The following is a 24,234-nucleotide window of genomic DNA, read 5'->3' on the forward strand; positions in this document are numbered from 1 at the left end:
AGAAGGCATGGCACATGCTTGGAAGGAAGTGGATAGTTTTACGAACATGTGTGAATTCTGACATCCACAACCTTTTAAACTTCAGTGTCTCTGTAATTGCTAGGGTTTCTTTGATCTTCCCAATGGTCTTATCCAAACAACCAACATTGGCACACATGTAAATGTACATGAGGAAGGAAGCATCCTCATCAAATTTAGGTTTTTCGTCTCCGTTCTTAGATTCATATTTCTTTTCGTCCTCTCGATGGTGGCCACGTTCAAAGCACAAATCATCGATTTCCCGAGAGGAGCTAGCGAGCTTGTGTTGTTATGGGAGCAGACACGAGCGATCTGGTGTCTAAGCAAGATAGACAACTAGCTAACTAGCTTTTTGTTTCAAATGTTCACAGGTGAGATTCAAGGGGGTTTCAAAGGGAAGGTCGACTTAGTTTTGAGCCTCGAGTCAAGCCTCCTCGAATCTCACATTAAAAAAAAAAAAAAAAAAATCTCTCAATATCCGGTTACAAGAGAGAGCTCGTGACTTTGCTGATGGAGAGGTCCCGGTATTCCTATCAATACTCCAGTTATCAAGACTGACTCTTTTAACCGCTTAGATTCATCGTCGACTTAATAAAAAATATTTGCTCGAAAAACTAAATGTTTGTTTTTAATTGAATGAAGCTACCGGATTTAATTGTCCTAACATGTACGTATTTGACCAAATTATATTTAATTTTTCTAATATATATATCATTCGTAAAGTCAAACGAGTTTTCCTACAAATATCGAGTTCACATTTAATAGTATATTTATTTATTTATATATATACAATAAGTCAAACACAGACATTAATGGCTAATTTTATTTTTGAGGAGTTTAAGGAAGAGGCCATGTGCTTGAAAGTGACTTAAAACCATATAATTTTCCTTAATAACCGTAATTAAAAGCAATGGATCTAATTAATTAGCAAATCATGTTAACTACCATAGACTTTCTCACCAAAATGCAATAATAAATAAATAAATAAATAAAAACATTATTTTATATAATAAGTTCATTAATTTCAAGTTTTTTTAATAATTAAAAAGTACCAAAAACCCATATGATATTTCTTAGCCATGTGCATCATACTGTTTCAATCATTTTATTTTTTAATTTTTTAATTTTTTTTATTATTACATAATTATTTATATAATTTGTTTTCGATTGTATTTTGGTCGTTGAATTTTCAATATTTAGTTTAATTTTATATTTAAATTTAAAATAGCGGTTTAGCGGCCACTTGTTAGTGGTTTCATTTCTTATGGTATCATCGTCAGCCTCACAATTTTAAAACGCGTATACTAAGAACAAGTTTGTACAATTTTCGTTTCCCTCTCCAACCAATGTAGAATCTAACAATCCATCCTTTTGGAGCCAACGTCTTCACCGGCACATCATCCAATGTTTGACTCTGATACCATTTGTAACAGTTTAAGTTCACCGTTAGCAGATATTGTCTACTTTGGCTCATTATGTATCGTCGTCAGCCTCATAGTTTTAAAACACGTCTACTAAGGGAGAAGTTTTCACACCCTTATAATCTCGAGTAAGAAGTTTATTAGTCGATTTGAGACTAAGATATAATTCAAAAGAGTCGATGGATTTGGTATGAAAGTACAAAAATGCCCTTTATGAACTTGAAGGAGACAGCATATGATCTGTACTTTGGCATATTTATAAGTAATTTTTGTTTTCAATTTGTTTGGATCTTGGATTATGTTAAACTCACATGCTAAACATCATTAATTAACTTAATATGTTTCTTACTTTTATTATTTTTTAATTAAATAATTATTAACTTTTGAGACAAGATAAGTTTATAAAAGTACATTAAAAAAATATATAAACAATTATTGAATATTGTATTAAATAATTTAAAGGCATTAGTGATATTGGTATATATGTCAAAAATTGGCATGTGAACATGATATATATATATATATATATATATATATATATATATATATATATATATGGTTGAATGATTACCCTACTCATGTGGGATTGTCCATCAACCATGTTAGTTCCTAATTTCAATTTCGCAAGCTAAATAATTTTAATATTTGAATTTTTTTTTTCAAAAATAAAATCTACATATACCAACCAACAATTTTTTTTTATACAGATCAAAAATCTAAAAAAAAAAACATGTTCTTAATTGCAAAGTTGTCCGCTTTGGCTGATTATGTATCATTGTCAGTCTCACGATTTTAAATCGCGTCTATTAAGAAAAATGTGATGTTCCACATTGGTTGGGGAGAAGAACAAACCATCATTTATAAGGGTATGAAAATCTTCTCTAGGAGATGCGTTTTAAAGCCGTGAGAGGAAGCACGAAAGGGAAAGCCCAAAGATGACAATATCACCGACAATAGATATTGTCCACTTTTGCCTATTAGCCATCAGCCTCACGGTTTTCACATCCGTATCAAGAATGTTTTGTTCCATCTCTAATTATATATATATATATATATATATATATATATTTATTTATTTATTTATAGAAAATACAACTTTTTATTTAATGAATTTAAGGACTAAAATGAAAATTTATATAAATTTAACCAAAAATAATAATAATAATAAATTGTGAGTTGGAGTTTGATTTATTCACGTCTCCTCTCCGGTGAAGCCATGTGGGTTTGGCCATGAAGAGCTTACAGAACGTGGGATTGATTGAATTATTATTTTTTAATTTTTATAATAATAATAATAATAATTTAATTATTCTTTTGAAAAGAAAACACATTGATCTAAAGTTCTTGAATCGTTCAAAGATTATAATTGAAAATATTAAAAAAAAAAAAAATTAAGGGATAATTTAAATTAAAAAAAAACAACAATTTGCTTGCAGCTGCAGAGCTCACATGTGAGGTTGTTGGATTCCTTGTTATTTAAGACGGCGGTGCTTCTGATTTCCATAACACCTCTCTCTGCTTTTCATTTCACCGGAATTAATGGCGAAACTTCCTTTGATCTTCGCTTTTTCTCTTGCTCTCTCCGATTTCTTCTTCTTTTCCGGCAATGCTTTTGCGCCGTCGGGATGGAACCCCGCCCACGCCACCTTCTACGGCGACAGCGACGCCTCAGGGACAATGGGTAAGTAAAAAGATTTCATTTTGGTTAGTGTCTCTGTTTCTTTTGTTTATGTGAATTTATATTGTTATTGGTGGTTGCAGGCGGAGCTTGTGGGTATGGGAACTTGTACCAGACGGGTTATGGGACGAGAACGGCGGCGCTGAGTACGGCGCTGTTTAACGACGGTGCATCGTGCGGTCAATGCTTCAAGATCATTTGTGATTACAAGACGGATCCACGGTGGTGCATTAAAGGGGCGTCGGTGACCGTGACGGCGACCAATTTCTGCCCTCCTAACTATGCTCTGCCCAACAACAATGGCGGTTGGTGTAATCCTCCGCTTAAGCACTTCGACATGGCTCAGCCTGCTTGGCAGAAGATCGGCATTTACAGAGGCGGAATCATCCCCGTCCTCTTCCAAAGGTATCTTTTGTAACGTTAAGTCCACCGCTAACTGACATTGTACTTTCGTATTTTCCCTTAACATTTTTAAAACCAGTCTACCAGCAGAGGTTTACGTACTCTTTTAAAGGGTGTTTTGTTCTTTTCACCAACTAATATGGATCTCACAATCCATCCCCTTCGGGGCCATTGTCCTCACTGACCCTCGTTACTTCCTCCAATCGATGTGGGACCCACCAAATTCAAGACTTCAGGGCTAATGTCCTTGTTGGCGCATCCCTTTATGTCCACTCCTTGGAGTCGCCTCATGTCCACCATGATTTAATTAGGAAGATTATTAGTGAATCTTAACTTGACAGAAAGTTTAGAAACGAAGCTAGTGATTCTCCAAAAGATCTCATTGTTTTTTTTACTCCGTTTATTTGTTTTGACATATTATGATCGTGGGTCATTTCCAACATTCTTAAACTTAAAATTTAACGAGTTTAGTTTCTCAATGGCAGAGTTCCGTGCATGAAGAAAGGAGGCGTGAGATTCACGGTGAATGGACGAGACTATTTTGAGCTAGTTTTGATAAGCAACGTGGGAGGGGCTGGATCCATCCAATCGGTATCCATCAAAGGCTCCAAATCCGGCAATTGGACGCCAATGTCGAGGAACTGGGGCGCCAATTGGCAGTCCAATTCCTATCTAAATGGCCAATCTTTGTCCTTCAAGATCACCACTAGCGATGGCCAGACCAGAGTGTTCAATAATGTTGTGCCTTCAAGCTGGCGGTTCGGCCAGACATTTGGAAGCAAGGTCCAATTCAGCTGAGCAAGACGGCGGCGATTGGATAGGCAGAGGCGTGCCGAGTGGTTTTTTTCAATCTACGGCAGCAGCCCGCCACCTGAAGAGACGATCCATGGGTGTTTGAATTTGTGGCAGCACAGTAATAAGAAGCCTAAGCAAATTACTTAATGGCTTCAACACTTAGTTTTTTTTTTTTCTTCCTTACATTTGTAAGGTCACTTTGTAATTTCAATGGCTTTGTTACTCTTCTATAAATTATATACTACTTTACTATGCATATATGTACCAAAAACTATCACTCCTTTCAACCACTACTACGACCATTTATCCCCTAATCTCGAGTCCATCGTCTCCCGAGAAGTCCACTTAACTATTGCCAATTACAAGACCGTTCTTCTTGTGCTGCTTCGAATGCACTTTCATGATTGTTTCATTAGAACTAACCAAATCATCGTAAAACAAGCCAAATTTATTAGAGTCTATTTGGAATGACTTTTTCTTCTTGTTTGTATTTAAAGGGTTGTGATGCATTTGTTCTCATTGACTCTAAGGGATAGAGCATTATTGAAAAAGATCCAATAACATTAAGAACACCATTGAATCTACTTGCCTCGACGTTATTTCTTGTGCTGATATCTTGGTCCTTGCTGCTCGAGATTTTCTTCTTGTTTGTATTTAAAGGGTTGTGATGCATTTGTTCTCGTTGACTCTAAGGGATAGAGCATTGTTGAAAAAGATCCGACAACATTAAGAACACCATTAAATCTACTTGCCTCGACGACGTTATTTTTTGTGCTGATATCTTGGTCCTTGCTGCTCAAGACCCGTCATTTTGGTAATTAGAGACCAAAATGATAGGGAAATAGGTTAAGAGTTTTAAATCAAAGGTTTGTGTCCTAAACCCTTCCAAGAAATTGGCATTGAGTTCTTTTAGCGCCAATTTATCGCAGATTTCCGATGATGGGAAGCTGGTGATTGCGGTGCGAGGTTGTCGGAGTGGACAACGCGACGAGAAAGAAGGAAAGTTCAGAATCTGAAGAACCACGCGGCGGCCGAGACGACTCTTCACTCAATTAAGCTATTGAGCACCAAAGCCCATGTCGGTCGTCAGGTTGCCGCCACTCACCATTTCAAGCTATATACCCTATGGCTTCCGCAATCGATTGCCCATCATCGACTCCGATAAAACCCTAATTTGTATGCACAATGCTTTGAATTTCATTGCCTCATTGGTCCGACAAAAAGGTCGATTACAGCATGAATGAATATGACGTCTAATGATTCTATGTTTATTATGTTGTAGACATTGCAAAAACTAGAAATCTTTTGGATAAGCTCGTTGATTTGAAGTTTAATGGGGTTTTGAGCAGAGCTATGGGTATTCATGGACCCAAGAGCAAGTGTCAATGCAAATTCCTCAACAAACAGACCAACAAAATATGAAGTAATTATGCACTTCAAGACAGAAATCATTCTTCCCTCGACCAACAAAGCCAGAATCCATATCTGACCGTGAATAATCATCCACCTAAAACCTGTGATTCCCTACTAATTCAAACTGGAAAGTAATGTGTAATGAAACCTTTCAATGAAGCAGCAATCACGGGTTCATGTTTATGTTAAAGAAAAGATGCTGAAGTCAGGTAAGTTGGATGAAAGATAAGATAACACAATTGTAGAATATAGTCTCAACACCCAACGAACATCACAGAGTTTAACATAACACACAGAACAAGCATCATACATTACCATGCGACAAGAGAAAAGTACCATCATATCAGAGTTTCACTCCTTTATTCTTTTCTATTCAAAGGCCCACTGGTTCTCCCTACGAACCTCCTCCTCTTCCTCGGGCGTAAAGTCGTTCTTGATGTTAAATGTCTTGCGGATCTCCTCAGGAGTCTTCCCCTTGATCATGTCAGCCACTGTCTGACATGTCAAATCTAGCAAGCTTTTGATGTTGAGATAGTTTGCAGCCTGCAAAGATGTGAAGGAAAAAAAAGAAGTGACGGTGATGACTCTATTTGGGGGACCTTCAAATGATTCAAGCAAGAGTTCTAATAAATATAGCATCCTTCCTTTACCCATGTCCGCTCACAACTAATTTATGAGACTTAACCAGTCCATACATGTAGAGCAGGTGGAGTGGTTCAATGGGAACTCATTAAACATCTAAAACATAAACAATTCTTACAACCCAAAAGGATTTAAGTGGATTCAAGATAATACTAGTTTCAAAAAATACCTTATTAGGAAGGATCAAAAGCAGAATTAATTAAAACCAGAAAAATGCGGAAAGATCAAGTTCAACTGGTAAAGAGAAAAAAGATTCACCCGCAAACTTCAAAGATTGGATTGAACATGATAAACTAGTAGAATGGTATTAGGAATACTCGTGTGGCTATTGCTGGTAGTTCTAGAATTACATCATACGATAAACAAGAAACATCGCGCATGATTCGAGGGTATAATTCCTAACAAAGGTTGCAGCCAAACGTTTGATATATCAAGGCTTCCCAATGACAAATATGTATAAACCTTCCACACAATGCCCTTTTAAATCAACAAATGGGCTCCCCTATCGACTCCAGGAGGCATTCCCCCCTAACTAAATAGATCATATATTTCTGCAGGAGGCATTCACGTTTCAGTAATTTCATATCATCCCATTTAACAATTTGTGATATCTCATTCAGGCATCAGACCAAAACAGAAAACGTTCTATGCAAACGTAGAATAAGAATCGACGCTAGAACCGAAAGAACCTTGCCCCAAATCAAAGAAGCACCGAAACCCTAGACCCCAAATTTAACCAGAAAAAAGGAGCAAATAACCGGTTACACAGGCAATCGAAGGGCATAGATACAGAAAGCAAGAAAAATCAAGAAAACTCCAAGAAAGTAGAATGGACAAACCAGAATGAGATCGAACAGGGTGGCTTGGTCGACTTTGACGAATTCGCTGTCCCAAGTCTTGAGGTCATCGTCGACGGAGCCAGTACGATCCTCCGGCTTGGGGGACTCGACATGCTTCTTGCAGTACTCGATAACTTTAGACAAGATCTTGCTGTTGACGTTAGGGAGAGGGATTCCACTATCGGCGCAATCGTCTTCAATCATGTGCTTGATCGTCTGTGACTCCAAGGCCACAGCTTCGTCGACCTCAAAGATCTCGCCATCGGAACTCTTCAACGTGATCTTCCTGCCTGAAGACATGGTGCCGTATTTCGCTTTCTGGAAGATTCGATGAGGTCTCAAACCCAGACCGAGGCGCTGCGTTGCGAAACGAAGAGAGTAATCTGACCACAAAAACGTCTCTTAAGTTTAAAATCCTCCGATGATAACCCACTCCCCTTTATAGAAAACTTTTATTTTTCACAAAAAAAAAAAAAATAATAATAATAATAATTTTATATACGATAAAATTTTAAAAATATTTAAAATTAAAAAATTATAAGTGCATGAACAAAATAAATAGCTTGACATATTTAGTTCACTTTTATTTGACAAAAATTTAATTTTAAAATTTTAAAAATTTACAAGTACACAAACATCAAAATTTTAGGACTAAAAATGTAATTTAACAATTACAGAAACGTTCTTCCGCCTTCGTTCTTAAGAAGCGAATGTTTTTTTCATCGATATCTGCATCTGTTTGAAAGAAAAATTCGAATATTTTGTGAAATTTCAAAAGTAAAAAGAATACCATAATTGGGAACAACAAATGCAGCCAAATTCAATACCTTATAAGAAAAAGCAGCAAATTCAATACTTTACCATATACTTTGTATGAAGAACATCTGCCGAATGGCCCTCAGATTCAGCCAATTTGTTATAACAATATACCAAATCACATCATTCAGAGAGACCAATTAGAGCTAACAAGGAAAGCCATCGCCTTGGCATTGCCGTCTGTCACATATGCAATCCCTGGCTTTAACTTGAATCGCTTGTTCATATTCAGTGTCACATAAGATTCAGCCTTAAACTGATCACTTTCTTGTGGGCCGCCAACAATTCCGCTTAAACTCATTCCCCACCCTAATGCATCTTCGTTGTTGTTCTTATCAGACATTGATGCAGCCCATTGTATTTGTTTTCCATTTGATTGGTTCAGCTCAACCCAACCTCCAATTCTGGTTGCTTCATTGAGTTCCGACTCCAGATGTAAAGCAATGGATCTCCTTGAAATAGCTTTCCCGGGGTCGGGTGCCTCGACTGTTTCGGGAGATTCATGTCGAATCCTGAGACAGACTGGAATCGTAAGAGCTCCAAGGTTGAGATTAGATAGTTTCGGTACTTCGAGAAGACCTAGAAGTGAGAGTTTTGTTGCTCTTGGAAGTTGACATACCAGTTGCCCAAAAGTGCCAAGGTCATGTTGAATCCGATCTAAACTTGGCTGGTTTGTCTCTGTGGAAATGAATTGAGCTATGGAAGCTGTGACATTGGATTTTCTGACTGTTAAACCAATGGCACCACCGTTAGGCTGATCCAAAAGGGGTGGTCCATATGATGAAATATCAGTAAGACCCTTTTCCTACCACATAGAAGCACCATTCTCAGATTAACTTCATAAATTATAAACCAAATCGATAACGTGATAACGCGTTCTTAGTAAAATATACCGGGGAGCATTCACAAACATATGATATTATATGCATACATGATAACAGGGCTCCGGGAAAGTATTACACAGACAAAAGTAACACCAAATAATTTACATACTTGTAGCGACTTTCATTCCGATGGACGAAGATTACAAGAGAATCATATAATATAGCTCACATAAACATAACCCATTTCACACTCGCTGTGAGATCCCGCATCGGTTGGAGAGGAGAACGAACCATTTTTTTATAAGAGTGTGGAAACCTCTTCCTAGCATACGCGTTTTAAAAACCTTGAGGGGAAATTCGAAAAGAAAAGCTCAAAGAGGACAATATCTGCTAGCAGTGAACTTGGGTCGTTACACCCTCTCTCTTTACGTCCATGAAACAACTTTTACATGAAAGCTCCTAACAATTGTATCGGGGAAAGTACAACTACCCGAATAACTCATCCTGTGTCAAGCTAAAAGTAGAAGCCAATCCACTCGCTATATCTTATGCTTGTGAGTGTTCAAACCAGTTTGTGCGAACTTCAACTAATCACACGAGACAAGTACTCGACTCTATAACATTTGGTTGTCAGAAAGCTTCTAACACTTCAATATCTTACATAGGAAATCATCATACTATTTGAACACATTCCCCTAAAATCTGGTTATAACGCATTTAATGGGGTGGTTTACTTCATCTTAACTACTTCAGAATCACCGCAACCTAAGAACATCACACGAAATTACATACTAGTCCAATCAACTCATATAGAACTTCATAAGCATAAACTAAATATACCTGATGAGAAGGATTTGCAAGTACAGCAACATCCCGACATCGAGCTCCAACAGGGACAACAATTGCAGACATCCAATCTCTCACACTGGCTTTATAAAGAACTTTAGATAGAGTAAGTTCACGTCCAGAATCGACACCAGAATCCACCACGGCTTTCTGATTCGCTACAAACTCTGCAACAAGAGAATCACTCTCTCTTACAGTTGTTTCAAAAGTCAATCTCGAGTGAATTCCTGTTGAGACCCCTGCTCTACGAAGTGCATTGAAGCTATGATTATCAATAACACTCATCAATAGCAATGCACCCACCATATGAACCTCGCCTTTTACATGGGTGGCGCTTTCTTGGAATGGACTACTCTTCTGTGTATTGTAAAAGGATAAAATCTTCTCTACCTTGTCTTGTCTGTCCCTGATTCTCATTATATCAGAAAATGCTTCCCTTTGTAGCCGCTTCATGATTTCAATCTGAAATAATGAACCAGCAAGAACCTTTAATTACCATGCCATACAAATTTGTGGTACCAATGAAATCATAAGTTGCAGAAATTTGTGATTGAAATGGACAACTTGAAAAGAAATCAAATCACTGGTAAGAGAAAACGAGAATTCATTTTAGATGATATTCATAAGCATGCCTTGATCATGTCATTGTTAGGCTTTCCGTTCTGGACTTCTCCTCAAGGTTTTAAAACGCGTCTATTAGGGAGAGGTTTCCACACCCTTATAAGAAATGATTCGTTCTCCTCTCAAACCAATATGAGATCTCACAATCAACCTCCTTGGGGGCCAGCGTCCTCGCTAGCACACCGCTCGGTGCCTAGCTCTAATACCATTTGTAACAACCCAACCCTACCACTAGGGATATTGTACTCTTTGAGCCTTCCCTTTGGGGCTTCCCGGGGGAGGTTTCCACAACCTTATAAGAAATGTTTCATTCTCCTCTCAAACTAACGTGGGATCTCACAGTGTATATCCAAAATCAGCGCACCCTTGATAACTACTCGATACAAATTCAAAGTATTCCTCTCTCGGGCATCCAACAAATAAGTTCTCACTAACCACCCAGTAGTGATTTACACAATCGTATCAATTTCCAAAGCCAAATAGAGAACATTCATTAAAATTCAAGCCAAGAAGTTCATCAAGAAGGATAGCCATAGGGCAATATTCAACAATGTTAACACATAGCCATCAAGTTTTGGACATTAAAACTTCCTACAGAAAACGAGCCACTAAAATCGAAGTCTTCATGTTCAAAACACAACAGGAAATGAACTGGAAACTAAAACCAGCATCATAGGAACAACGAGAACCGCCAATATTCAGACGTGAAGAAACACATTACGATATTACATAAAAAATAAAAACCATTACCGGACTGCGGCGAGATGATTTCTCGCGGCGATGAACTAAGCCATCAAAGAAATTCTGGGTTGCAGTCCCAAAACCTTTTAATTTGTCGACAACAGGCTCCATATTTGAGGAACCTGAAGAACAGTTGCTTGGACCGACCAGATTTCCAGTCTAGGGTTTCCTTTTCGATCTTCAAACAATGGAATTTGGAAGATGGGCGCCAATTTCTCAGTGAATTCGGTCGCCCGAGATATCACAACTCGCATCTAATCCAGTAACTAAGAATTTAGAACATCGTCAAATCATTACAAAATTATAGTAATAATGGTAAAAGATGGTCAAATAGTATGACTTTTCCCTTTCCTTCTTTCAAAAAAAATTGTAGAAATAAAAAATTATCAAAATTAATAGAAATAAAAAATTAAACAAAAGTCGAGACTTAGAATTATGAGGATATTTTTTAAAAATAAATAAGAAAATTACAAATATTTTTTTAATTTAAATAAAAAATAATTTAAATATATATATTTTTTTATTTTATCGAAAATGGAGCGGGAGAAATTCAATTCATTCTCAATATATATATATATATATATACTCTCTTTTCATTCTCAGGTTAAACGGTAATTTTCAACATTAAATATTTATCAGGATTTTTCAATATTTTTTAGGCTTTCCGTAAAGATTTTTCATAAACTAGGCGGGACCAAGGCGTCGAAAATAAATCGTTCCCTCCTCATTGTTCGACCTGTTCAAAGTGGGTCCCACCATATCGAGGCTTGCAAATTAAAATTTGTGTTAGATTTATTTTTTTAAATACAAGGTTTAATAATTGAAATTAAAAGAAAAAAAAATATTTATCTACCAACTAAATTTCATAATTGATACTGAATTAAATATAGATTTAAATAAATAAAGCATACATCAATTCCAATTTGTCATACAGTTGGCCATTATAAATTACATCAACTACAAGTAGTTATAACTCATTAATTTCCTCTTTTTTATAAATTAAATTATCTAATTAATTATTTATTTGGGGTAAAAACATTTATCATTAATTAATGCCAATTATTTTACTTAATTTATCCTAATATTCTTATTACAATAATTAATTAAATTATTTTCGCGAAAAAAGTATGTCATTTTTTTTAACCAAAATTACTAAATATGTAAATTAAAACAAACTTATTCTATATTTTCAAACGTATTTAATCTCATTGTTTTTATAAACTTTATATTAAAAAATATATATTTATGAAAATATCGTCGTTAGTCTCACGGTTTTAAAATGTAACCTGATGTTTTGCTCTGATACCACTTGTAACAGCCTAAGCCCACCACTAGTACATATTGTCCATTTCGGCTCGTTATGTATTATCGTTAGTCTCACAAGACTATTAGGGAGATGTACGTGTAACTTAATGTAAAAGATAATATATGAATAAAGAATATAAATATGTTGAGTTTTATTGAGAATTCGAGAAAATTATTGTGATTTTGTTTATCGTTAAATTAATTAGAACTATAGAAAGCGAGAAATATATCTTTGGATGATAGGAGCAACAAGGAGGGTGTAAGTTGTTTGTGTGGGATGAAAGCTATCCCAAAACACGTACTTGGTGCTATCAGGGCAAGTCTTCACGAACTTATTGCACAAAAACGTCACCTCAATTAACCCGCTTCCACAACACCCTCTATCCGCAACTTCGAATCCTGAAAATCGTTAGCCAATTAGTCAGCCCCGAGTCGAAATACGGTACGATATGACAGTGACCTAGAATTAAGTCAGTGTCAGTATACTGTGTTTGAAGGTGAACATACCATATTTAGCGTAGTTTAGGATGACATCAAGTAAAGGGTTGTAAATATCCACGTAAACCAATCTACTATCCGGGAGTATAGTTTGAAGGTGATCTAGAGTGGAATGCAACTTCCCGTTGAAAAGCTTTGCAGCATTATTATACTCGTTCACGCACGCCCTTTGAATCCCACCCGCCAAAGTTCTCTGCGACGGTACGCAACCGAGCGGTGGAGTCGAGAAGAACCCAATTCTTCGTGCACCAGCTGCGTACAGTTCCTTTGCAGGAGAAAAACACGAAAGTTTAAGAACCCTGTTTATAAAATTGAAGCACTAAATAGACACAGACGTGAAAGTTTACGAAACTAAACTTGTAATGGAACAATGGGTTAAGCTCGGAATTCGGGTTTAGGGTTTACCTTGACGAAAGCGGAAGCGGATCGAGCCATGAAATCAGTATACGAACTAATGGTGAAGTGAAGTTGTCTTATTCTTGCAAGATAAAAGGTGTTGGCTATGTCATTGCTGCCAGCCACCACAAGGTAAAGGCTATTGACTATTATGAACTTTGCTCTTTCTTCTCCTACAACCCCTTCTAGCTTCTTCTTGTATGCTCTGAAATTTGCTAATTGATCCTCAAGTGATATTGCTGGCTGAAATTTCAAAAAAATTTCATTTGAATTTATCTTAAATTAATTTTAACGGTTGGTTGATCAGGTAAATTACAGTTAAATTGACAAAAAGTTACTGCGATAGTGACAAGTGGTCGATTAAATGGATGAAAGCGCGTTGAAATTTCCATAAATTTTTTAAATTACGATAAGTAATTTAGTGATTTTAATGGGAAAGAGTGAGATGAGTTTATATATAGATATATACCGCTGTTTGAGAGGTCAGAGGGTCGAATCCCGCTCCACCAGAAGCAAAGTTAACGCCGGTAATTAAGTCTTCGGGTTGAAGATTTGGGTCGGCATACGGTGGCAAGAGTTCTTTGATACCGAGAGCATCAACTAAAAATAACGAAAAAAGAAATTCAAACTCTCCATTCCGTTCCTACAATTACGTTATATGTATATTCAAAAGCAAATTGTTTATACCAACTAGGTCGGAGGGAACCCTGCCGTTGGAGAATCGGCCGGTCGGGCGTCCACTGGGGAAATCCCTACCGTAGGGCGGGTAGTTACACTTAGCTTGAGTAATGACATTGTTGTTGTTGCCCGTATCGACGATCGAGTCTCCGAAGACGAAGACGGCGGGAACCGAGTACCCGGGAGGGATCGTTATAGCAGCAATTGCAGGTCGGAGATGCAAAAGGAGCAGTAGAGACAGAAAAAACATGAAATTCAGTGAAGGAGGAGGCATTTTGTGAAGCTTAGGGCCTTTAATTTTGGTATGACATTTATATGTGTAGCTATGTTGAGGGCCTTTGTGGGTTTGGTTCTTCAAATTTAATGCTGACGGTGAAGAGCTGGCCAGTGCCACCATGGCCTTACTGTTTCTAGCCATACAAGGTGAAATACTAATCCAATTTTTTAAATTTTTAATTCTAAAATATATATATAAATTTTTAAGAATTTTGATAAATTGACGTGGCGATTTAATATTTAATTTCGAATAATTTTATTTTAAAATTGAAATTCAAGTATTTATTTATTTTTGATAAATAAATGAAATTATTATCTTGGTTTTATTTTTGAAATTTGAATTTTTGGATTAAAAAATTAAAGATGAAATAATGGAAGATGGATAGGGATGGACCTTAAATTTTTTAATTATTATTATTATTATTATTATTCATTAAAAGAGTAGGTTGGCAGATTTGGGTTACAATCAAGTTATTATATTGTATTATACAATCAACATTTTATGTCATAATTTATTTTGCAGCTCAAAAGCCCAAACAATATTCTGCAATATCAACTACCTCATTCAATGACCATAAATATCAAGTTCAAAATTCTCAAACTAACCCACTTTATTTATTTATTTATTATTTTTAATCCGTTAAGTTTAGCCAATTGGGTTATGCTCGGTTGATACTCATTTTAAGTTGTTCGGATATACTTTTCGTGTGGAGATAAAAATTTGGAGAACTAAATTAATTAATATTAACCTAATGAAATAATGATACTTGAATGTATTTTTAGTGCATTTATCTACTAACCTCTATCAAATTATAAGATCACACCTCATATGTTCATAATCATTTAAACACCTCATATGTTCATAATGATTTAAATAGCATGTCAAAGTAAGACCCTGTTGTTTAAGTTAAGCTGAGACAAGTTAGTTGTGAGGGTCTTGAAAGAAAAGTAGTCTATAATTTATGAAAGTTCTATCAATAAATGATCTCAGTTGAATGGTTATAAGGGTACTTACTGAATATTCTTATACTCGTTCATGCTATTTTTTCTCTTTAGATGGTGCCTAAACTTGCATAGCTCATGACAAGGGCGTACTAGAGATCAAGTAATAGTTTGATGCAACTCAATTAGTTAAAGACATTGTATCTCATTTAATTTTATGGATGAACATAAATTAAAAACCTATAATATTCTAAGTGAACATGTAATTAAGCTCTAAATAAACCTAAATTAATTGTTGTCAAGAAGACAATTTCCTTCCCTCTCTGGGCGTAGTGAACTTGTAAAGAAGAATCCTAATGTTTTCCAAATTAAAAAAAAAAGGGTGAGAAATGCAGCAATCTTAATACCTTCAACATATAAGATATCAGGGTCGATCTCGACCACTTTGTTTCTTATCAATCTCCTGCCTCTGCTTCTCAGCAAGCTTGTCAAGAGCCGACTGCACTGCATCACGCCCACCAATGAGAAGTCTGGTCACAATTTCTGGATCAGTCTCAAAGCGGGCGTCCTCAAACTCCTTCCGTGCATTCTGCCTGAGAACATCTCGCCACAAGACACCTCGAGAATCTGGCCACATAAAGAATCGAGTTGCACGGAGAATGTCCCTGTAGAGACTTAGAGCCTCACGTCGAGTGCTGGTGAGGCGTCGCTGAGTTATCAATTCTTCTTCATCATCATCAAAGGACTTTTCTTTCTTTACCACATGTCTGTCTAAGAGTTCATCAATGGTGTCTGGACCATTATGCAGAAGTCGAGGGTGGAAACCAACTTTGTTGCAAGCCAGAAAGTTCTTGTGAGTTGACAGCTTAACACATTTTTCTACCAACCTCATGCTCATCTCTGCTCCACAGCAGAGGTCAACTGGATAATTTAAATATTTCCTTTCGCGCTCGAAGGCGCAATGCCGAATGATTTTCTAAGGATCGGGTCTATGTGCAGCAATCTCAATCAACTCCCTATCATGATTGTGTACAACTTTGCTTATAGCTTTACCAATTCCTACAAAGTACCAATGAAAACATCATGGGAAATTAAGAAGAAGAGTGAGAAGGCAGGTATGATAAATTACTACCATCAAAGAAAACTGAATTGAAAAAGTGTATTAAAAATAGTTTATATAAACTCTATGAACGATAAATGGCACATGAAGTTAAAACAAAAGCCCCATGGATCTCATAATACAGATGAAATTCCATTTTGTTGCATAGCACAAACCAAACCATTTTAGTCAAATAAATTGACACTTCACGTCAGTAGAAGATTTTTTATAAACCAAAAAGAAATCCATACCATAGTCTATAAGGCCAATGGGAGAGTGCAAGCCATTACAAGTGCAATACGATTTCAGTGTTATTCTCTGTCAATTTCTATTGCAAGATCAGAGTCCTATCAATTGGTATTAGAGCATCAATTTTGACCAGAATCTTGATCCAGAGCTGGTGCTAAAGTTACTGAGATTATCGTGCAAAATAAAAGATATCATGGAATCAATGCAACTGGCTTTAGAAGAAATGCAAAAATGGATTCAGGTTTGCTAAAGAAACAGGACTGTGAATAACATTTACAAACAAAATCATGCCTACATTAGTACAGATCCAAAGAAATTCGGCCAGCAACCATGAATGTAATAGCCATAAGTCTTTTCCTTCTTCAAGATCATGAAAAGAATATTAAAATTCATTATATGTCATTAATCAAGCCTCTGGCAGTATGTGATAGTGCTAAAATACAATATACGGCTGTTAATCAATAACTACTACCAAGTGAAGAATTGCAAAGAGTTTCCAGAAGGAATTGCAGATTCCATAGGTCAAATTCACCGTACTCAGCCTAGAATAAAGTGATAAACGCCAGTTTTTCACAAATGTGCACAAGTAATAAACAAAACAGCAATTACAATCATCAAATCCTCAATCCATTCTCATGCTGGAAGAACATGTACATTCAACGCTAATTAATCTGTGATAGATGACTCTGGAACAACATTTTGGAACAGTGAGAGAGATATAGCGAACAATAACACAAAAATAATCTAATCGTGATTTCAGCAACCCTAACACAACAGAATCTCAAAGGAAAATGAAAATTCACGAACAAACCTCGAAGCAGCCAGGCGAAGAAGATTGAGGGGAGGGACAATTGATAGAGATAAGCTGGAAGGAACAGGATCAAGCGTCTTTGAAGGCGCGTAAACTTGAGGATTCAGCTGACACAAGAGAACGAAGAAAGGGAGGAGTTCGCGAGAACAGGAAAAAGGGAGAAACGGAAGGGTAAACATGGAATTGTACAACAATTTTTTAAATTATAAAATTTAGTCCAAATTTTTAATTTCGTATTTTTTTTGTTCCTAAATTTTTAATTAATTCAAAATTTTAAAAATTAGTTTATATCTAATATAACCTTAAAACTTTATTTATTTTTAATTAATTCCATTAATTCAAAAAATATCATAATTAAATGATTAAATTTACAAATAGATATATATTTAAATTTTTAAAAATTAAATTTATAATGGATCATTTTGAAGTAAAAAAACGTTACTTGCACGGCTCCTCAATGAATCCAATGTGAAGCAGAGAGGGGCAGAGGGACTTAGAAGCCACTCATCCATCATTTTCCCTTCTTTTTTTTTTTTTAAAGTTAAATAATAATTAAAAATAAAAAAGAAAAGACAATATATATATATATATATATATATATATATATATATATGCTATTTAAAACTTCCAAGACAGACAAGCCAACGAGGAAGCAACCCAAACGATGTTTTTTTTTTAAATAAATATAATATGTATCAAATTTATCTATTAAATCAGACTATATGATTGGATAAATATTATAATCTTTATATATTTATATATCGTGACAATATTGTTAATACACATTTATGTAAAATAATTAATTAAATTAAAATTACATTTTAAAAGTTTATAAATGGAAATAGAATAAATGGTATTTTTCACTTTCTCTTTACTCATTGTTTTATTGAACACAGAGACGCAATTTCGTCAGCAATAAATTCAATTTCTCATCATTTCGTTTTAACTGAAAGTTTATTACTTTTATCGATTTCATGAATTAAATCATTCTTTGTATCATAAAAAGTTCATATTACATCTAATTTAATATTTATAATAAAAATTTTAACCCCTCTTTTAAAATAAAAATATAACACTTATCCATTCAGTAACTTTGTCACTGGACCTTCCAAAAATGGATACTATCGAATCAAGTGAATTCAATAATAGACGCCTATTGGCATTTCAGTCTTCTTCTCCTTTCAGGATCTACTCGAAAGAGAATCCAATGTTTTTTTATCGTAAGTATCTGAATAAGACAAGCTGCGAGGCAGTTTGCTTTAGAACAAAACAATTAGAATTATGCTCATTGAACTGGAATATGCTAACACGGCAACTTTTCTTTTTATTAGAACCAAAATTCAAACATATATCACTTTTAAAATAATTGAAAATGTCTTAATTAACTGAATTTTTAAAATTTCTACTGTTATGATATATAAAAGTGAATAATTTTTATCATATGATTCGCGCTCCTCAAATAATTTTCTTTATAATTTGCGTGAATTTTTCAATTTTGTAACTAATTAATTTCTTAATATCAAAATGACGTACTCTTACCATGTCTAATAGATTTTTAAACTTTTAATACTTTCAATTTTTAATTTTATGCCTAATAAATTATGTATTTACTCGGGATTAAACCCAAAAATAAAAATAAAATTTTTTAATTTTATATCGATTAATTAATTAATTAATTAATTAATATATTTTTTTTGGGTCAAAATTGAAACTTGGAAGAAACTATTTGATATTGTTGTAAACTTTTATTGTTAGCCCATTATATATGTGGGTGGTGGTATACGCAATAAACAATAATTAATTAGGCGTTACTTATAGTGCGGGGAGTGGCCTTTACCTCCAAGCCTGCAACTTCCAGTTGGCTCAGATACAAAGAAGAAGAAGAAGAAAAATGGAAGGGTTTTCGAAGCTAACCCATTTGTTGATGATGGGTTTTCTATACACTTTCGCAACCACGATGGTCATTCCGGCTATTACCGATGTCACCATGTCGGCTCTCTGTCCCGGTCGAGACGAGTGTTCCGTGGCCATTTACTTTACTGGGTTTCAACAAGTCGTAAGTTTCTTACCATATGATTGATAGTTTTGTATTGTGATATAAATTTGATTAGTTTTTTAGGTATTTAGGTGACGGGGCTTGGTGCGTTTATTATGATGCCATTGCTTGGTAACCTCTCGGATAGGCTTGGGAGGAAGACTCTGCTCACTATTCCCATGATTCTCACTATCCTTCCCCTTGGTTCGTGTTGCTCGAGGACGACGATGCTTTTTTTCTCCTCGATCTCGAGCTTTTGCTTTGCGGTAAATTGGTTTAAGAGATTAGGGTAAATTTAATGTTATATGATTGCAGGGATTCTGGGGTATGGTAGGTCGAGGCATTTGTTCTACGTTTATTTTGTGTTGAAGTGTGTGACGAGTACGGTTTGTGAAGGGAGCGTTCAGTGCTTGGCCATTGCTTATGCGGTAAGATTTTCTCCCACATCGGCAGATTTGGTTTGCCTTTTCCTTTTTAATTTAAACTTTTTTAAAGGTCGTTCAATAAACGTGTCTTCGAAATGGCTATAACGTGTCCCTAAGCTAGTCAAACTTAATCAATTAAAATCCTATTGGCACTCGGAACTTTATTACTTTTTAGTGCTAAAATTAAATTAAAAATTAAAAATTTGAAAAAATATTGAATTAAAGTTTTTATTCTGATTCTTAAAATTATTAAATAATTTTAATTATATTACCAATTGATGATTCGATTATTTATCGTCTTGAACTAAAAAAAATTTAATACTAATATTTATTACGAGAATAAAATATGATTAAATTATAACCATTAAAATAGGATTTGAACAATATAATTGACATATACTATTTAAAATAAAATTTAATATTTAATAAATGGTTAGATTATCAATTTTGAATATTCATAAATTAAAAAAAAATCATGATTATTAAAAAAAAAAAACTTTTTAAATAAAAAATTTAGGGAATGTATTTAATATAAACTTAAAATTAGGACGAATAAAAATTCCCCGCCATTCTCGTGATCGTTCCAGCAGTCATTTGGCAGCTTTAACGCTGGCACCCTGAACATTCGACGCCATGGCCGTTCACTCATCACTTTGGGTTTATCTCTGCAATTACAGGCCGACAATGTACCGGCACACCAGCGAGCTTCTGCGTTCGGATTGCTATCGGCCGTTGGATCTTCTGCTTTCGTTTGCGGGACTCTCTGTGCTCGTTTTCTCTCCATTTCATCCACTTTTCAGGTACTCTCGGTTTTCTTTCTCTGAAATTTCGTTTGTACTCTGTGTTGAACTGCTTGTCTACTCGAATAGGTAGCGGCTTCCGTAGCGGCTGCTGCGGTAGTGTATATGAGGCTTTTCCTTACTGATTCTATCGCCGATTGCAATCTTTCTGCTCCGCTAGTATCCGGGGAGAATGTAGAATCTGTTTCTTCGGATCCAGTTTCGCCCAGAAAAGAAAAGGTTATTACCGCATTTCCTTCAGTGAAGGACCTTTTTGCACTGTTGAAGACTAGGTATGTGTTAATTTGATCCGAGTTTTGAATTTGATTTCCATTTGTGCCTTGAAGCTTGAAATTAGTTTCTAAGTAAAAATTAATACTAATATTAATGAACTTCAACTCATTTGGAAAACACATAGCAGCATGGAGTCAGCGTAGGTTAATTATCACATTATTTGATTTCACGAGGTCAAGTTAATTTGTAATGTATCCATTGATGGATTAGAATATATAGGAGTTCAAGTTACACTCTCGTTTCTGAGTAATCTCATAGTCATGGAGTTTGGATCAAATTGTTTGCTCTACGGGAAGATGTTGAGTTTCTTCTTAAATTCTTAATCTTCTTTCTCTTATTCATTGTTTGCAGCACGACAAAACAAGCAGCCATCGTTGCATTTTTTGGCAATCTCGCCGATGTTGGTCTTCATGCTTCAATACTGGTTAGTCTTTTGATCCAAGGATCTAATCTGGGCCAGATTTTTGCAATTTTTGACCGGTAGCTGAAATGCATCTCGTTGATCTCAATTTTGCTTGGGAAAACTGTTAGTTATAATTTCATTAGACTTGTTTGGTTTACTTTAACTAGAAAAGTGCTAGTCGTTGGTGATCAACCTAATCTTTCTCAGATTTTAAGCTTCTGTTCGTGCCTAATGAATTTCAATTGAGCAGCTTGTCTTGGACAAATGATATGCTGACCTGTGTTTGATTCCCCACCTGCAGTACTATTTAAAAGCCAGATTTCACTTTAACAAGGATAAGTTTGCTGATTTGCTGATGATTTCTGGGGCCGCTTCGACTTTTTCACAGGCACGTCGTACTATTTTATTTTAGTCTGTGTCTGCATTTCTTTCGATGTTAATCTTCCTCTGTTATCTGTTTAGAATATGTTAAAAAGAAGAAGTAGTAGCCTAAATTATCTGCCTGAGCTTAAATTTTTCAACCTACTGGTGAATTATCCGTCTTGGTTCCACGTGTGTTCTTACCATTAAATGAATAATCTCAGCTACTTTTGATGCCCATCTTGGTTCCTGCTCTAGGAGAGGAAAGGCTTCTCTCAGTTGGGCTCTTTTTTAACTGCGTTCATGTAAGCTCTCTAACGTTCTTCTTGCTTCTAAACTTAATAGTTGTGAATGTTACTCTAATCGTTCAATCTCATGTTAAGAATTTTGAAAATGACTCAATTCATGGATGCTTGAATTTGTTTTATTGGGTTTTGAATGCAGATGCTTCTTCATAGCACTGCTTGGGCTGACTGGGTACGTCTTTGCAAATAAATGGGCAATGCAGCTTAATTCTTTTTAATAATTTTGGTTCAATATTTTATATATTTCTGTACTGATTTGAAATTCCGTTCTCCATAAACTGCATCATGTCATGAAATGACTAATTTTGCTGTCATCAATCAGGTTGCCTATGTTGCTACAATGTTTTCCGTTTTGTTCGTTTTCTGGCAGCCTTGCGTGAGTGTCAAATTTCTTTAGCATTTTGGGTTTATTCTCAATTGATAATTTGATTGAACTTAATTTATTTCACATTTCTAATCCACAGCTGCGAAGCATAGTGTCAAAACAAGTTGGTGCAAGCGAGCAGGTTAGTTTTCAAGAGCGCCATCAACATTATCAATAATCTCTGAGCAGTTGACTGGCTATTTTATAATTTCATTTAGAGAGAAACTAGCTAATATTCTGATTCATTGATCTGTCAAAAATACCAAATATAACCTCACTATTTGTGGTCTTTACATGACAATGGAATTGACCGCTAAATTCTAAGTTATTAGTTGAACAAACAAATTCTTAGTTATTAGTTGAACTAACAACTTAACCAAACGGATCTGCTGAATAAAAATAAATACCCATAACATTATACATCTACCCCAACTTCAAAAAAGAGCCTGCCTTTGTGTTTAGGTAGAGAGAAACAAAAGAAGAAACTCTAGCTGGTTTTGGTGGTTTAAAATGGATTGAACTAATAGCAACAGCTCTCTAAAACTCTAATTGATTGACATGTCACATGTTTTCAAATACAACTTAACTTTGGCTTTTTACAACCTTCTACGAAAATGGGAATAGCTAATAAGAAATCAATTGAAAAAATCAAAATATGGCTTTTGTTGTAACCAAAATCAAAATTTGTAACCATTTTTTTTTTAGAATCACATTCTGACTTGACTTTTGTTCTTAGCATAACAATATTCCTGGATTTGACTGATTACCAGGGTATGGCTCAAGGATGCATTTCAGGCATATCTTCATTTGCCAATGTTGTTTCTCCATTGGTTTTCTCTCCTTTAACAGGTAAACTTGCTTAAATTTGCTATAAATTGTGCAATTCAACAGCCAGAGATGACAACACTAACAGAGTTGTGGTGTTTTCAGCTTTGTTTCTCTCTGAAAACGCTCCATTTAATTTCCCTGGATTTAGCATCATGTGTGCTGGATCTTCTGCGGTAAGAATCTTTTTTCCACTCCATTAACTGATGCCTATGGCTGCTCTGCTGGATGGATTTTGGTTTAAATTTGTATTCAAGTTCCATGATCTGAGTTTGGTTTGACTAGTCTTAACAATTTTCCAAAACGTCCTTACTCTTAGCATATGTTGACCTTCTTATTGACGAAAAAACGTGGACATGTGCTCTTTTGGTTGTAAATCGCTCTATTTTATTACTTCAAAAAAGCCTAATCTTTGCAATCCACTCCTTCCTAGTTTTCGTTACGTTGAATCGACGATGAAGTGTTACCTTTTACATGTTACATTTTGTTTGGATACGATAAAAAAAGACGATGGCGTGTCAACCCATAACTAGTTTTTGTTACATCTAACTAAAACATGGTACGTGAGAAGTTGCTAACATATAGAAATTGTGACATTGATGATGAAGCTTAGGAGATTCAACTAAACTAAAAGAATTATACTATACTTCTAGAATGACAAGGATTAAAAGGATGAATTAAACATGAACTTATTTCTATTATATGCAAAATGGATTATGTCTTGCCCCTTTTGCAAACATTGTTTGTTCCATTTGATGGACATATTTTATTTTGTTGCAGATGATAGCATTTGTTCAGAGTAGCATGATAAGGGCTCCTACCAAAGCCAGTATTAGCACCATCCATGTGGAAGTCTAGTTCTTCTTCTTCCACTGCATATTATTTTGTTGTTAAAAGAGTGTAAATATTTCATTGTTTACTGTAAAAAAAAATAGGAAATTAAGGGATAAGAATTGTTTTTCCCCAGAATTTTTGTTAACAGCCATTTGTAAGTGACTTGTAAAATCAGTTATTATTATGGCTATTTATAATTCTGGAAGGAAAAACAATTTCTGATAAGAAATTTCAATAGATGACATAAATTATATCTGTATTTTTAAATGTGTTATAATTTTGTTGTATTTGTAATGCTAT

General features: G+C 35.2%; 6 protein-coding genes across 7 annotated transcripts; 2 read left to right on the top strand and 4 right to left on the bottom strand.

The window, feature by feature from the left end:
* The first annotated feature begins 2,891 nt into the window (after window positions 1-2,891).
* LOC111462523 (expansin-A11-like) lies at window positions 2,892-4,570 on the top strand. Its single transcript, XM_023106116.1, has 3 exons — window positions 2,892-3,120; window positions 3,201-3,522; window positions 4,005-4,570. The coding sequence occupies exons 1-3, from the start codon at window positions 2,979-2,981 to the stop codon at window positions 4,315-4,317; spliced, it is 777 nt and encodes a 258-aa protein (XP_022961884.1). The 5' UTR covers window positions 2,892-2,978; the 3' UTR covers window positions 4,318-4,570.
* A 1,312-nt stretch (window positions 4,571-5,882) lies between these two features.
* On the bottom strand, window positions 5,883-7,633 carry LOC111462785 (SKP1-like protein 1B). Its single transcript, XM_023106521.1, has 2 exons — window positions 7,209-7,633; window positions 5,883-6,270 (listed from the first exon to the last, which is right to left on the bottom strand). The coding sequence occupies exons 1-2, from the start codon at window positions 7,506-7,508 to the stop codon at window positions 6,097-6,099; spliced, it is 474 nt and encodes a 157-aa protein (XP_022962289.1). The 5' UTR covers window positions 7,509-7,633; the 3' UTR covers window positions 5,883-6,096.
* A 406-nt stretch (window positions 7,634-8,039) lies between these two features.
* LOC111462369 lies at window positions 8,040-11,342 on the bottom strand. The gene is made up of 3 exons (XM_023105903.1): window positions 11,066-11,342; window positions 9,689-10,156; window positions 8,040-8,829 (listed from the first exon to the last, which is right to left on the bottom strand). Exons 1-3 carry the CDS (start codon window positions 11,165-11,167, stop codon window positions 8,152-8,154), a joined length of 1,248 nt encoding a protein of 415 aa, XP_022961671.1. The 5' UTR covers window positions 11,168-11,342; the 3' UTR covers window positions 8,040-8,151.
* Window positions 11,343-12,485: 1,143 nt separating this feature from the next.
* LOC111462738 (GDSL esterase/lipase EXL3-like) lies at window positions 12,486-14,238 on the bottom strand. Its single transcript, XM_023106457.1, has 5 exons — window positions 13,943-14,238; window positions 13,725-13,855; window positions 13,265-13,498; window positions 12,869-13,124; window positions 12,486-12,760 (listed from the first exon to the last, which is right to left on the bottom strand). Exons 1-5 carry the CDS (start codon window positions 14,205-14,207, stop codon window positions 12,570-12,572), a joined length of 1,077 nt encoding a protein of 358 aa, XP_022962225.1. The 5' UTR covers window positions 14,208-14,238; the 3' UTR covers window positions 12,486-12,569.
* Window positions 14,239-15,417: 1,179 nt separating this feature from the next.
* LOC111462339 lies at window positions 15,418-17,488 on the bottom strand. Of its 2 annotated transcripts, none has more exons than XM_023105851.1 (2): window positions 17,311-17,488; window positions 15,418-16,210 (listed from the first exon to the last, which is right to left on the bottom strand). In XM_023105851.1, exon 2 carries the CDS (start codon window positions 16,047-16,049, stop codon window positions 15,576-15,578), a length of 474 nt encoding a protein of 157 aa, XP_022961619.1. In that variant the 5' UTR covers window positions 16,050-16,210; window positions 17,311-17,488; the 3' UTR covers window positions 15,418-15,575. The 2 variants fall into 2 exon arrangements, with proteins under 2 accessions (XP_022961619.1, XP_022961620.1); XM_023105852.1 differs by having other exon boundaries at window positions 15,418-16,167; window positions 17,311-17,481.
* Window positions 17,489-19,137: 1,649 nt separating this feature from the next.
* Window positions 19,138-24,204, top strand: LOC111462410 (hippocampus abundant transcript-like protein 1). Its single transcript, XM_023105958.1, has 14 exons — window positions 19,138-19,366; window positions 19,438-19,549; window positions 19,661-19,773; window positions 20,448-20,570; window positions 20,640-20,842; window positions 21,195-21,267; window positions 21,548-21,634; window positions 21,831-21,911; window positions 22,051-22,083; window positions 22,234-22,287; window positions 22,376-22,417; window positions 23,046-23,124; window positions 23,206-23,276; window positions 23,881-24,204. Exons 1-14 carry the CDS (start codon window positions 19,202-19,204, stop codon window positions 23,956-23,958), a joined length of 1,314 nt encoding a protein of 437 aa, XP_022961726.1. The 5' UTR covers window positions 19,138-19,201; the 3' UTR covers window positions 23,959-24,204.
* The last annotated feature ends 30 nt before the right edge of the window (window positions 24,205-24,234 follow it).

This window comes from Cucurbita moschata, unplaced genomic scaffold (genome assembly GCF_002738365.1).
Source record: "Cucurbita moschata cultivar Rifu unplaced genomic scaffold, Cmos_1.0 Cmo_Scf00027, whole genome shotgun sequence".
NCBI lineage: Eukaryota > Viridiplantae > Streptophyta > Magnoliopsida > Cucurbitales > Cucurbitaceae > Cucurbita > Cucurbita moschata.

What these genes read in the sequence shown, in the direction of transcription:
- LOC111462523 (XM_023106116.1), top strand. Translation starts at nt 2,979, where the DNA reads ATGGCGAAACTTCCTTTGATCTTCGCTTTTTCTCTTGCTCTCTCCGAT. An exon ending in CGACGCCTCAGGGACAATGG is followed by an intron (nt 3,121 to 3,200) that starts GTAAGTAAAAAG and finishes TGGTGGTTGCAG; the next exon opens with GCGGAGCTTGTGGGTATGGG. An exon ending in ATCCCCGTCCTCTTCCAAAG is followed by an intron (nt 3,523 to 4,004) that starts GTATCTTTTGTA and finishes TCTCAATGGCAG; the next exon opens with AGTTCCGTGCATGAAGAAAG.
- LOC111462785 (XM_023106521.1), bottom strand. Translation starts at nt 7,508, where the DNA reads ATGTCTTCAGGCAGGAAGATCACGTTGAAGAGTTCCGATGGCGAGATC. An exon ending in CCCTGTTCGATCTCATTCTG is followed by an intron (nt 6,271 to 7,208) that starts GTTTGTCCATTC and finishes ACATCTTTGCAG; the next exon opens with GCTGCAAACTATCTCAACAT.
- LOC111462369 (XM_023105903.1), bottom strand. Translation starts at nt 11,167, where the DNA reads ATGGAGCCTGTTGTCGACAAATTAAAAGGTTTTGGGACTGCAACCCAG. An exon ending in AATCATCTCGCCGCAGTCCG is followed by an intron (nt 10,157 to 11,065) that starts GTAATGGTTTTT and finishes TCATTATTTCAG; the next exon opens with ATTGAAATCATGAAGCGGCT. An exon ending in TTGCAAATCCTTCTCATCAG is followed by an intron (nt 8,830 to 9,688) that starts GTATATTTAGTT and finishes TCTATGTGGTAG; the next exon opens with GAAAAGGGTCTTACTGATAT.
- LOC111462738 (XM_023106457.1), bottom strand. Translation starts at nt 14,207, where the DNA reads ATGCCTCCTCCTTCACTGAATTTCATGTTTTTTCTGTCTCTACTGCTC. An exon ending in CTCTGACCTCTCAAACAGCG is followed by an intron (nt 13,499 to 13,724) that starts GTATATATCTAT and finishes TTGAAATTTCAG; the next exon opens with CCAGCAATATCACTTGAGGA. An exon ending in CCGCTTCCGCTTTCGTCAAG is followed by an intron (nt 13,125 to 13,264) that starts GTAAACCCTAAA and finishes TCTCCTGCAAAG; the next exon opens with GAACTGTACGCAGCTGGTGC.
- LOC111462339 (XM_023105851.1), bottom strand. Translation starts at nt 16,049, where the DNA reads ATGAGCATGAGGTTGGTAGAAAAATGTGTTAAGCTGTCAACTCACAAG.
- LOC111462410 (XM_023105958.1), top strand. Translation starts at nt 19,202, where the DNA reads ATGGAAGGGTTTTCGAAGCTAACCCATTTGTTGATGATGGGTTTTCTA. An exon ending in CCATTTCATCCACTTTTCAG is followed by an intron (nt 20,571 to 20,639) that starts GTACTCTCGGTT and finishes CTACTCGAATAG; the next exon opens with GTAGCGGCTTCCGTAGCGGC. An exon ending in TTTGCACTGTTGAAGACTAG is followed by an intron (nt 20,843 to 21,194) that starts GTATGTGTTAAT and finishes CATTGTTTGCAG; the next exon opens with CACGACAAAACAAGCAGCCA.